This window comes from Pan paniscus, chromosome 20 (assembly GCF_029289425.2).
Source record: "Pan paniscus chromosome 20, NHGRI_mPanPan1-v2.0_pri, whole genome shotgun sequence".
In the NCBI taxonomy this organism is placed as follows: Eukaryota; Metazoa; Chordata; class Mammalia; order Primates; family Hominidae; genus Pan; species Pan paniscus.
The window spans coordinates 62,933,458-62,945,604 of record NC_073269.2 but is presented as its reverse complement, the minus strand read 5'-3'; the positions used below and the strand labels follow the sequence as shown (position 1 = coordinate 62,945,604).

The window sequence follows — 12,147 nt, the reverse complement described above, 5'->3', positions numbered from 1 at the left end:
TCACTATGTTGCCCAATCTGGTTGATTATGTTTTAATGGGATCTATCCAGCTGTCGGGTAGAGAATGGAACGTCAGTGGCTTGAGTGGATACTTCTGTCATCAATGAAATTAGGTCCCTGGCATACTGTAGAGCTAATTAGCAGACCATTGCTAATGTGATTTATATTACTGATAGTATCATGATTCTTTCTTCTTTTCTTTTCTTTTTTCTTTCTTTCTTTCTTCTTTCTTTTTTTTTTTTTTTTTTTTTTTTTTTTTTTTTTTTTTTTGAGACAGTCTTGCTCTGTTGACCAGGCTGGAGTGCAGTGGTATGGCACAATCTCTGCTGCTCACTGCAACCTCCACCTCCCGACCTCCCGGGTTCAGGTGATTCTTCTGCATCAGCCTCCTAAGTAGCTGGGATTACAGGTGCCCACCACACCTAGCTAATTTCTTTGTATTTTAGTAGAGACAGGGTTTCACTATGCTGGCCAGGCTGGTCTCGCACTCCTGACCTCAAGTGAGCTGCCCACCTTGGCTTCCCAAAGTGTTGGGATTATAGGTGTGAGCCACCATGCCCGGCCATGATTATTTTCAATATTCCACAAAATCAATCAAGACCTGTGGCACTGTCTGAGCTAATCAGAGCCCAGTTAGCCCCCCAACATCATCATCCCCTACTTTTCGTTTTTGGGTGCTTTTTTTTTTTTTTTTGAGACAAGGTCTCACTCTTTCACCCAGGCTGGAGTGCAGTGGCCCGATCATGGCTGTCTGCAGTCTCAGCCTCCTGGGCTCAAGCAGTCCTCTTGCCTCAGTTTCCCTGAGTAGCTGGGACTACAGGTGCATGCCACCATGCCTGACAATTTTTATTACTATTATTTTTTGTAGAGACAGGGTCTGACTGTGTTGCCCAGGCTGGTCTCAAACTCCTAACCTCAAGTGATCTTCCTGCCTTGGCCTCCCTCCTGGGATTACAGGCATGAGCTACCATGCCCGGCCCATCCCCTGTTGACTGGACACCTAAGACAGTCTCCACACTTATCTCCCTGCTTCCGCCTTTGACCTGCTGCAGTCCATTCTCCATCCTTTACTTGGGCAGTCGGTTTATGTCTCAGGGCCTTTGCAGTTGCTGCTCTCTCTCCCCTAATTTCAGGACTCTTGTCCCCAAGGCAGAACAAGGATGCGAGTTGCAGGTGTGCGTGATGGGAATCTGCCAGGTCTCCCACCTTGCCGTGTGGAAGAGATGATCACAGGGTCCATGATAGCTGTCTCCAGCCATGTAGAAGGAAGAGAGGGAGGTGAGGAGAGGAAAAGCCCCAGTGATATTTTTAGGTCCCCCAGAACCAGCTGTAAATAAAGCCAATTTTATCCTAAACTTTGGTGTAACATGAACGAATAATAATAATAATTATTATTATTATTTTGCTTAAGCTCATTTGAATTGAGCTTCTCTTATTTCCAGTAGAATCTCAAAAAATGTAATAGTTAAGGCCTGTTTTCCTTTCTTTTAAGGGCTGGTTGCTTGTTGCAGGCAATCAGCCTGAGAGAGGAATGGAGAGATAATCCATACTTTTCCCTGTTAATTTCTCTAAAGAACCTCATATACATAGAAGAGCGCAGGATGATAATATCAACCAGTATTAGACAAGGTAAAATTTAAGGCAACGGATTAAATTGACTGAAAACAATCATTTTATATTTAACAAAGGATTCAGAATCAGGTTTTAATTAACATTTATTGAGTGCCTACTATCTGCCAGCCATTGTCATATGGTGTTTTACATATATTATTTAATTAACAAGGACATAACAATGCTGCACTTATATGCCTCGAATTACACAGCTGTTGAGTACATAAAGCAAAGATTATAAAAATTTATTAGCAAAAACAATTGTACTAACAAAGTTTCACATAACCTTATTGGTTTTTAATGAATATAATAGGCCAAAATTAGATAACACATGAATCTGAACAATATAATTGACGATACTGAGTTAACTAACAGGCACATAAAGTTTTCAGTTCTACAGACAGAGAAGATATCTTCATCTTAAATGTTCGTGAAACAATTACAAAAAATGGACATGTTCTAGGCCACACTAAAAGCTTTTTAAAAAGTTTTGGAAGCAGATGTGTTATAGGCCACATTCTGTGTTCACAGTGCAGTAAAACAAGAAAACAAAACTATTTTTAAACAAAAAATAAACCAAATCACTGAGTTTCAAAGCACTCTTTAGAAACACTACAATGTAATATTTAGACACACTACAATGTAATTTTTAGACAACGTAAACAAAAATGAATAATCAAATGTTAAGATGTGGCCAACGCTATATCCAGAAGTACATTTGTGTTAATAAGTATGCTATTATAGAAAATATAAAGAGAATATAAATCAAGTATTCAGTATAAAAACTGAGACAAAGAAGAAAAACAATAAAAAATAAATGCAATACATATCAAAGAAAAACAAATTACAAATAAAAGAAATAATGGATATAAATGAATCCTAATGCTGGTTCTTTGGAAAAACAATAGTAAGCTAGATAAACCTTTGACAAATCTAATAATGAGTAAACCACAAACAGCAGTTTACAGGATACAGGGGATAGAACAAAATAAAGAGAAATTTTTAATTATAAAACATTATGCATAATTAAGCTAATAATATGAAAAAGCTCTATGGAATGAAGAATTTTCTAGAGGATAAAAGAACTCTGGGCTGGGCACGGTGGCTCACACCTGTAATCCCAGCACTTTGGGAGGCCAAGGCGGGCGGATCACGAGGTCAGGAGATCGAGACCATCCTGGCTAACACGGTGAAACCCCGTCTCTACTAAAAATACAAAAAATTAGCTGGGCATGGTGGTGGGCGCCTGTAGTCCCAGCTACTTGGGAGGCTGAGGCAGGAGAATGGCATGAACCCTCTGCTTACAGTGAGTCGAGATTGTGCCACTGCACTCCAGACTGGGTGACAGAGTGAGACTTGGTCTCAAAAAAAAAAAAAAAAAAAAAAAAAAAAAACCTCTGTAATTCTCCAAAATAAATGCAAGAGGTAAAAAGTATTAATAAACTGATAACATTGTAAAGAACTAAGAAAGCTGCCCAAGAATTAGCTGAAACGTTCTCTCCATGACTCTATGACCTGGTTATAACAATGAATTCATTTAAAGTGTCAAGGGACTGATACTTCCTAAGCTACAGAAACTATTTAAAAGCATAGAAAGGGTAAAAGTTACCCAAGTCTTTCTATGATGCAAGCTTAACCATGATACCAAAACTTCACAAAGATAGCACCAATCTCACATGTGAAGATAGAGGCAAGAATCCTACATAAAATATCAATAAATATAATCTAGTGTATGAAAAGACTGGTGCACCAAATCCTTAAGAATGCAAAGTTGGTTTGATGTTAGGAAATGTACCAGATTTCATTGATCTTCAGTTGCACATTTTTTCATCTTCTCAAAGTCAGGAGATATCTTCCAGTTGGTGGCATCTTAACTGGCATCTTAATGATTAATTAGCACTTTTCTTTCTCCGTGGTATACAAAATAATGTTTTACAATCAATGATGTCTTCATTTCATGGAAATAAAGTGTGTGCAAACTCACACCAAAAATTTTTTTTAAATCATCTCAAAGGATGTTTGAAAGGCATTTGAAAATATTCAACACCTATTCCTGATTTTTAACTAGCACAATTCCTTAACATGACATAGGGCATCTATTTCATTAAATTAAACTTTTAAAACAACAGCCACCATTATAGTTAAATGTGAAACATCATAGGCATCCCCGTTAAAACCAGGAACAAAAAAAGCACGCACACTACCAAGACTATGGTTGTTTGTTGTGGAGCTTTTGACCACTCCACAAAGCCCTGAAACAGAAAAAAAGGAAAAGGATAAATATTGGAAAGGAAGGGGCCACCATTGTTACTTGCAGGAAAATAGACTTATATGATCAGAAATGAAATGTCATATCAAGAGAAAAGCTGTTTGAATTTAAAACGGTACAACTGAGTAGATATAAGATAAACAAAAGAATGTAACATAACTATACTCTCTCAGAGGAAATGTTCGAATAATGGGATGACAATTTCAAAATCTCACTGGTATATTAAATCTCAGTTTTAACATACCATCTATGCTCTAATGACCCCACCCCCTCAAGAGATATGTGTGTGCTTGCATATGTATGTGTATTTGTTGACCCAACTATATATCTCACTGCCTATTTGCCATCTCCAGTTGGATATCTGATGGACATCTTAAACTTCACATGTCCCCAAACAAATATTGTAATGTCCCCCACAAAAAAAAAGCTCCTCATGCAGTTTTCCTCCCATTACCCCTTCAGGCCCCTCCAGACCTCCAATTGTTGTATCCTTGACTCTCTTTCTGACACCACCCACATTCAAGACATCAGCAAGTACTGTTGGCTTTATCTTCAAAACATTCAGAATCTGACCATTTCCCTTCCCTTCACTACCACCACCCTGGCTAAAGCCACTGTCATCTATCTTGTACTCTTGATACAGAATTTTGTTTCTTATCTTGATAATCCCACCCAATTTCTTGCCCATGGGCCAGTCAGAGTGCTCCTTCTAACGCTGACGTCATTGCTTGCCTTTCTCACTCTGTTCCAGCCACAGTCACTTCCAAGCCTTTGTAGTTACGAGTTCTTCTTCCTGGAATGCCCTTCCTCCAGATACCCTTAACCCTGCACTATGCATGCCCCTTGTCTTTTTCTCCATGCTCCTATCACCACCTGACATGCTATGTATGTTTATTGTCTCTTCCTCCAATGACACTGTAAGCACCAAGAGGGCAAACCTTTGCTTTGTTTGCTACTGTATTCCCAGTGCCTGGAACAGGGTATGAACTCTGTAAATATTTGTTGAATGAGTTCATAAATGAAAAAACATACCATGATAAGAGATGAGAAGACAAAATGTTTAACGATGACAATTTTCCAAATTAATGATGAATTTAGTGCAATTGCTATTAAAATATCAAGGAAGTTTGGTGAATGTACAAGACATAATGGATTATCTGGAAAGTTAGGCAATGGTGAACACTGAAAAAAATCCTGTGAAAGAAGAAAAATGGAAGGACACAGACTATGAATTATTAAAGTATATTATAAATCATTGATGGAATTCACATTTCTAATCTTTGAAACAAATTCCTCCCTTTAGCCTGCTGATTCCCTCTGGATGACACCTTATTTCAAATCTTCCTTTACAACCAGATACCTAGGGACAATGACCCACTTAAGCAGTTCCCAAACCTGGTAGAGCACCAAAAGTTGTTGGGAGAGTTTTTCGAATATCTTGGGATCCCCTTTGGATTTTCTGGTTCAGTGTATCTGAGGAGAACCAGAGAATGTGAATTTTTATAAAGTTCCTCATAATCCATGCATAAAATTGGGCCGACTGAACAAACGCTCATTGTAGCATTGCCTTCTGTAACAGTGACAGCAATGGGAGCCTAGCAATTCATCACCCAAGGAAATGGGTCTGACACAACTGAGCTAGAGAATATTTGGCAGCAGGAAAAAGTAACTTTGAAATACAATGAAGATAATCAATATATATTAAATGGAAAACTGTCCAGCATGTATTAAGTGAAAATGCCAACTGGAAGAATAACAATTTTGCCATAATTTCCTTTTTTGGAATTAAAAAATATATATGTAGTTTACTACATGACAGTATTTAGATAAAATTCAACAACAAGCAAAACTAATCCATGCAAGTGGAAATCAAGAACTGTAGTTGCTTCCAGGGCTGGGGAGTGAGATGGACCAGAAGGGAAAATAAGAGAATGTTCTAGAATTATGACAGCACTCAATATCTTGATTGGGGTGTTGGTTACACAGATGTACATGTGTAAACACTCTCTGGTTAGTGCATTTTATTGGAAATAATTATACTTCAATTTTGAAAAGCAGAATATAAAGTTAAGAAAATGTAATAAATACAGGTAATCTGAAATCCAATAATTTTACACACATCACACATAATAGACCCATAGATGCCTCACCTAATTTCTCTTTATTTCTGTTTTTCAGGCTGGTGCAGCTCTCCCCTGGAGGCTAGGGGTATTGGCCGCTACTTGTATGGTTTACAGTTTGTAGTTGCTCCTTCTCTTCTGACAAATGCCCTTTGCTAATGAGATCCTCCTTCCTAGAGGATTACCCAGGAGGTTAATTCGCCCCCCAGGGCAGTCCACAGCCAACAATAACTCATATGGGATACAAAAGGCCACTCCACTGACTCAGAGGAGGATAACTCTCTCTCTCTCTCTTTTTTTTTTTTTTTCTTTTTTTGAGAAGGAGAGTCTCGCTGTATCGCCCAGGCTGGAGGGCAGTGGTGCAATCTCAGCTCACTGCAACCTCTGCCTCCCGGGTTCAAGCAATTCTCTGCCTCAGCCTCCCGAGTAGCTGGGATTACAGGCATCCGCCCCCATGCCCAGCTAATTTTCGTATTTTTAGTACAGACGGGGTTTCACCGTCTTGGCCAGGCTGGTCTTGAACTCCTGACCCCGTAATCCACCCACCTCAGCCTCCCAAAGTGCTAGGATTACGGGTGTGAGCCACTGCACCCAGCCCAGAGGAGGACAACTCTCTATTCACATTCCAGGGTTCCCTTGCGATAAGACGGAGGCTGGACTTCAGTTCTACCAGTATATTTGCCTGGCTCCCTCTCCTCCCCTCTCCAGCTTCCCTCACTCCCCGCTGGGCTTCACCTGAGAGCACAACCCTCAATCAAGCACTGGCACACAAATCTCAATTCAGTCTCAGTATATAGGGAAACATGTCTGGCAGGATATATACAAGGATATATACAGCAACTTTTTTTTTTTTTTTTTTTTTGGCAGAGTCTCACTCTCTCTCCCAGGCTGGAGTGCAGTGGCACAATCTCAGCTCATTGCAACCTCTGCTTCCCAGGTTCAAGCGATTCTCCTGCCTCAGTCTCCTGAGTAGCTGGGATTACAGGCATGCGCCACCATGCCCAGCTATTTGTATTTTTAGTAGAAATGGGGTTTTGCCATGTTATGCAGGCTGATCTCGAACTCATGACCTTAAGCGATCCACCTGACTCTGCCTCCCAAAGTGCTGCGATTACAGACGTGAGCCACTGCGCCCAGCCAGCGTAAAACATTCTGTTGAAGTGGAATGTAGAAAGGGGAGATTGCACACATCCTAGGTGTACAGCCTGAGGCACCTTCAGAAGGTGAACACACCATGTAACTAGCACCCCAAACAGGAAGCAGATCATTATCAACCCCGAAATCCCCCCACCTCAAAGGTAACCACTACCCCAACTTCTCACACTATGGATGAATTTGGCCTGTTACAGCAACTTTTACCAGGAGTTATTTCTGGGCATTGATCTTTTTAAAATCTCATGCACTTAGATAAGATTTGCAGCTGTTACATATGCTTGCATTTTATGGAACGGTAATGATGGGACCATTTTCCCCTGCTTGCTTTCTTTTGGGCCCACAGACTGGGAACTTCTGCCCTCCCGGAAAGTAACTCTTTTTCTTTCTTCCACTTCTTCACTCACTCCTCTCCACAGGAGGTATAGTGACTAGGAGAACAGGGAGAGAGAGGCCTTCATCTCTGCCCCAAGCCCCAAACAGGCAGGACACCTAGTGGTTAAGAGACATGCTGGGTACAAATCCTAGCTCTGCCATTTACACGTTGCATGACAAGGGAAAGTCACATAACCTCTCTGTGCCTTAGTTTTCCCATCTGTAAAATGGGATAACAGGTCCTACATCAAGGACTGATAAGAGGACCAAGTAAATTAAGGTAAGTAGAGCACAAAGTCCAGCTCCTGGCCCATAATGAGGCTGTAACTGTCATCAAAGGTCTCTGGTTCCAGACAGCCCGCTCCTCTTTCTTTTTTGAAAGAGGGTGGTTGTCTGCAGGAAGGAGGGTCTGTCCATGCAGAAAACTGGCCCAGGGCCTGCCAATGAGAGGCCCTCCCCTATCAGCCCCCTGGTGTGTGCTCCATCAATGCTGGCTCAAGGAATTACAACTGGGCTAATGAGCAAGTGAATGAATGATGTTACAGAGGCCTCTCCCAAGCAGCATGTCTAAAATCGACCTTGTCATTTCTTCCAAACTGCCTCCTTGATCCCTATGCTGGAGGCTAGAACCTCCCTCTACCCTGTCCCCACATCAGAATTCACGTGTTGCCCCTGGGCTTGTCCCTTTCCTTCACCTTTCACGTCCCACAGGTCTGGAAATGTCATCAGGTCCCCAACTCAACACGTCCTGGGTCCCATTCGCTCCTATCCTCCCCTCCAAGCCCAAACTCTAGCTAGCTCTGCTACCCACTCATTGTGGGACCTGAAGGAAGCCATTTGGTTCCTCTCTGCCTCAGTTTCCTCATCTGTAGAGGAGGAAACCATGCTAACAATCTCACAAGGCTCATGAGTTATGAGAGTTAATGAGTGTTCAGTTACTAGATGTGTTATAATAAGATGAGCTTAGAATAGCATCAAGCTGGCTGGGCGTCGTGGCTCATGCCTGTAATCCCAGCACTTTCGGAGGCCGAGGTGGGCAGATCACGAGGTCAAGAGATCAAGACCATCTTGGCCAACATGGTGGAACCCCATTTCTACTAAAAATACAAGAATTAGCTGGGCATGGTGGTGTGCGCCTGTAGTCCTAGCTACTCAGGAGGCTGAGGCAGGAGAATCACTTGAACAGAGGAGGCAGAGGTTGCAGTGAGCAGTGAGCCAAGATAGTGCCACTGCACTCCAGCCTGGTGACAGAGCGAGATTCCGTCTCAAAAAAATAAAAAATAAAAAGAATAGCATGAAGCTTGTAACATGCACAAGGAAAGTGGCAACTCTTCTCTGTTTCATTTCTACCTTTTTTTCCCTAACTACACATTTCTGACTTGCTCCTTTGCCCCTCTAAACTCTAACCCCAGCCACATCCAACCCACCTTCCTTCCACATGGGCTCCCAGAGTGATTTTGTAAGTCCCCGAACCCCTTCGATGGCTCCCACTGCCTGCAAAACACATCCAACCTCCTCGGTGTGGGACTTAGCAGTGAGAGGAGTCCTGCTAAAGGCCAAATCAGAACGTGACCCTCCTCTGTCCAGAACTCGCCTATGGCTCCCACCCCACTCAGAGTAAAACTCACATTTCACCATGGCCCATGAGACGCTACATCATCCACCCCATCGCCCCCATGACCTCACCTCCTAGTCCTCCCTCCCACCCTCCAGCCACACTGACCACCACGCCTCTTGGTGTTCCCCAAATGTACCAGGCACATCTGTACCTCAGGGCCTTTGCACTTGCTGTGTCCTCTGCATAGAGCCCACTCTCCCTAGACATCTGCCAGTCTCACTCCCCACCTCCTTCAGGTCCTCACTCAATAGCTCCCTCTCAGTGGGGACTTTCCTAGACACGCTTCTTAAAACAGCAACCCCAAGCCCCAACTCCTACTCCCAAACCCCCTTCCTGCTTCATTTTTCTCCATAGCAGCTATCACCACTCAGCCCAATTCATATTTTAGCTGCTTATTTCAATTGTCATCTGTCTACCTCGGTGACTGTGAGCTCCATGAAGGCAGGGACAATTTCTGTCTCACTATTGTACACTCTGTACATTGAACACTGCTTGGCACTGAGTAGGTGCTCAAGAAATACACGTGCAATGATTGAATGATGTCATCCCAGCCATATTTTTACCCAAACCTCCCACTGCTCTGCCCTTAACTTCAGTGTCCCTGAAACGTACCTTGCTATACCAACTTGCCTGTGCACATGTTGTTCCCTTCCCTGCTATGCCTATGGAATTCTTACTATTCCAAAAACCCCAGGTGTGGTGTGTCCTCCTCTCTGGGATATCCAAGAATAAACCTCCTGGCATGCAGTTAACTTCTTCCTTTGGGCCACTCCACTGTGCCCAGCACTTATTTCTGCACTATCATGGTTTGTTGGCCAGTTTGTTTCCCTCGCCCTCATCCCTGCACCACGAGCCAATAAATCCATTTTCTGGCTTGAGGCAGCCAGAGTTACATTCCTGACATGATTGGGAGATGGATGGGACTCTCATGTGCTCACTGAGAGTGATTATGTGATTTTTCTCATGTATGAGATGAATGTATAAATGAAAGAACCACTGGTTTTCTTATATTGATATCTTATTCCTCAAAAAAGAAAACATTAGGTTTTTGAGTGAAAGAAATGTGTTTGATAATTGTCTTTGGTTTTACTTGTAGTATCTGGATTAAAACTCAGTAGATGATTAGTGGATGGATAAATGGAATAGTGGGTGGATGGGTGAATGGATTGGTAGGTGGTCTTATGACTGGGTGTGTGAATAGATACAGATGGATGAATGAATGTGTGGGCATATGGGTGGATGCATACTAGCCATATCCTCACCACAGCCAACAGGTAGTAGAGGAATGAATAGGTGGGTGGACAGTTGAGTGGATAGGGGATGGATATGTAGGTGGGTGGACTGAACAGATGGATTGATGGCATCTGAATAAAAGGGTGAATGAGTATGTATATGGATAACTGGATATATGGATGGAGGAATGGGTGGATGGATGGATGGATGGATGGCATGGGTATATGGATGCATAAGGGATGAAAGGTTGGGTAAATGAATGAGTGGACAGATGAATAGTTGGTGGATGTTCAATGGGTAGATGAATGAATGGTCAGGTGAATGGAAAGGTGAGAGGGTGGGTGGAAGGGAGGGTTTATGGGTGGATGGAAAAGTGGATAGACAGCTGAGGTATAGGGATGGGTTGATGCATGGATGGATGGATGGATGGATGGATGGATGGATGGATGGATAAGTGGATAAACAGATGAAGTATAGGGATGGATGGATGGATGGATGGATGGATGGATGGATGGATGGATGGATGGAATGGGTATACAAGTGAGTAGGTGAATAAAAGTTTAGGTGGATGAATGAGTGGACAGATGAGTGAATGGCTAGTAGATGTTTGAGAGGTGGATGAATGAATGGATGAGTGATTGGAAAGGTAAGAGGGTGGATGGAAGGGAGGGTTGATGAATAAGTGGACAGAAGATGAAGTACAGAGGTGGATGCATGGGTAGATGGATTTATGAAGGAAGTGTTGGAGGGTACATGTGAACTGAGTTACACACACCACATGGAGACCCTCCAGTCTGTGTCTGATCACCATAGAGATCAGACACAAGAGATCTCTTGAGATTTTTATGGGGCAGGTAAATTCCAAGCTGAGAATGCAAATGTGACAAAGTGCTGAGATCTACAGAGTGGGACATTTGTGGAAAAAGAACAAACCCCCCAGTGTACCTGGGAGCCCTCTGATTCGTCATCTTCCTCCACCGAGCTCCACTCCTGGGAAAGCCCAGTCTCTTGAGAAGACAGGTCTGGGTGAGGGTGGGAGTGGAGGAAAAAGGAGCCATGAGTGAGTGGCCAGATGGCAGGAGTGGGCGCTTCCCACTGGCATCTTGTCCCTTTTCTAGTAATAGCCTCCTCTTTCTCTCTCTCTCTCTCTCTCTTTCTCTCTCTCTCACCCTCCTTCTCTCTCTCTCTCTCTCTCACACACACACACACAAACACACAACCCCCCACACACACAAACACACATATGCCTATGTGATGATTCAGATGGGGCTGAGAGAATGAAAGACCTGAATTCTGTTCTATAACTACCTAGAAAACTTCAACTGGGTCACCTGATGTGCCCTGCCACTTGAGTCTTCAGTCCCTTACCTGTCCAGTAGATAAAAGAGTTCCTTCTCTACAGGCCCCCGGCAGAAACTGAGTGAAGGAGCAGAAGAAAAAGCCACAGAAGTAAACCAGGATGATGGAGGCTTCCCCAGCTTCCAAAGAACAGACACTAGTGGGGACACGTCCCCATAGTCAGAACCTTAGCGTCCTTCTCATCCCTAAGCTGAATAGACTGGGCAAATCCTGGCATTTTCCACTCTTTCTGCACCTTAGCCCCAGCCAGGAGCTCCAAGCCTCACTAGCAGAGCTGGCCTCTGTTATCCACTCCTTCTGTCCCAGCCCTGCTCATCCCCTGAGGAAAAAGACAGTGCCTAGTAGTTGGTATAAGGTTCAGCCCCTTTCTGCTATGGGGTGCCATTGAGATGTCGGCAAATGGCACCACC

At 43.1% G+C, this 12,147-nt stretch overlaps 2 protein-coding genes across 3 annotated transcripts in view; both read right to left on the bottom strand.

Moving 5' to 3' along the window:
* Positions 1 to 12,147, bottom strand: part of ZNF71 (zinc finger protein 71) — a 204,484-nt gene that overhangs the window by 140,823 nt on the left and 51,514 nt on the right. The window lies entirely within an intron of this gene.
* Positions 1,698 to 12,147, bottom strand: part of SMIM17 (small integral membrane protein 17) — a 43,476-nt gene continuing 33,026 nt past the window's right edge. For both annotated transcript variants that reach the window (XM_014342910.4, XM_008962211.6), the window contains exons 3-4: positions 11,324 to 11,400; positions 1,698 to 3,863 (exon numbers count right to left, since the gene is read on the bottom strand). In XM_014342910.4, the coding sequence (XP_014198396.2) occupies positions 3,753 to 3,863; positions 11,324 to 11,400 (188 nt within the window). In that variant the 3' untranslated portion in view covers positions 1,698 to 3,752. The remainder of the gene's footprint in view (positions 3,864 to 11,323; positions 11,401 to 12,147) is intronic.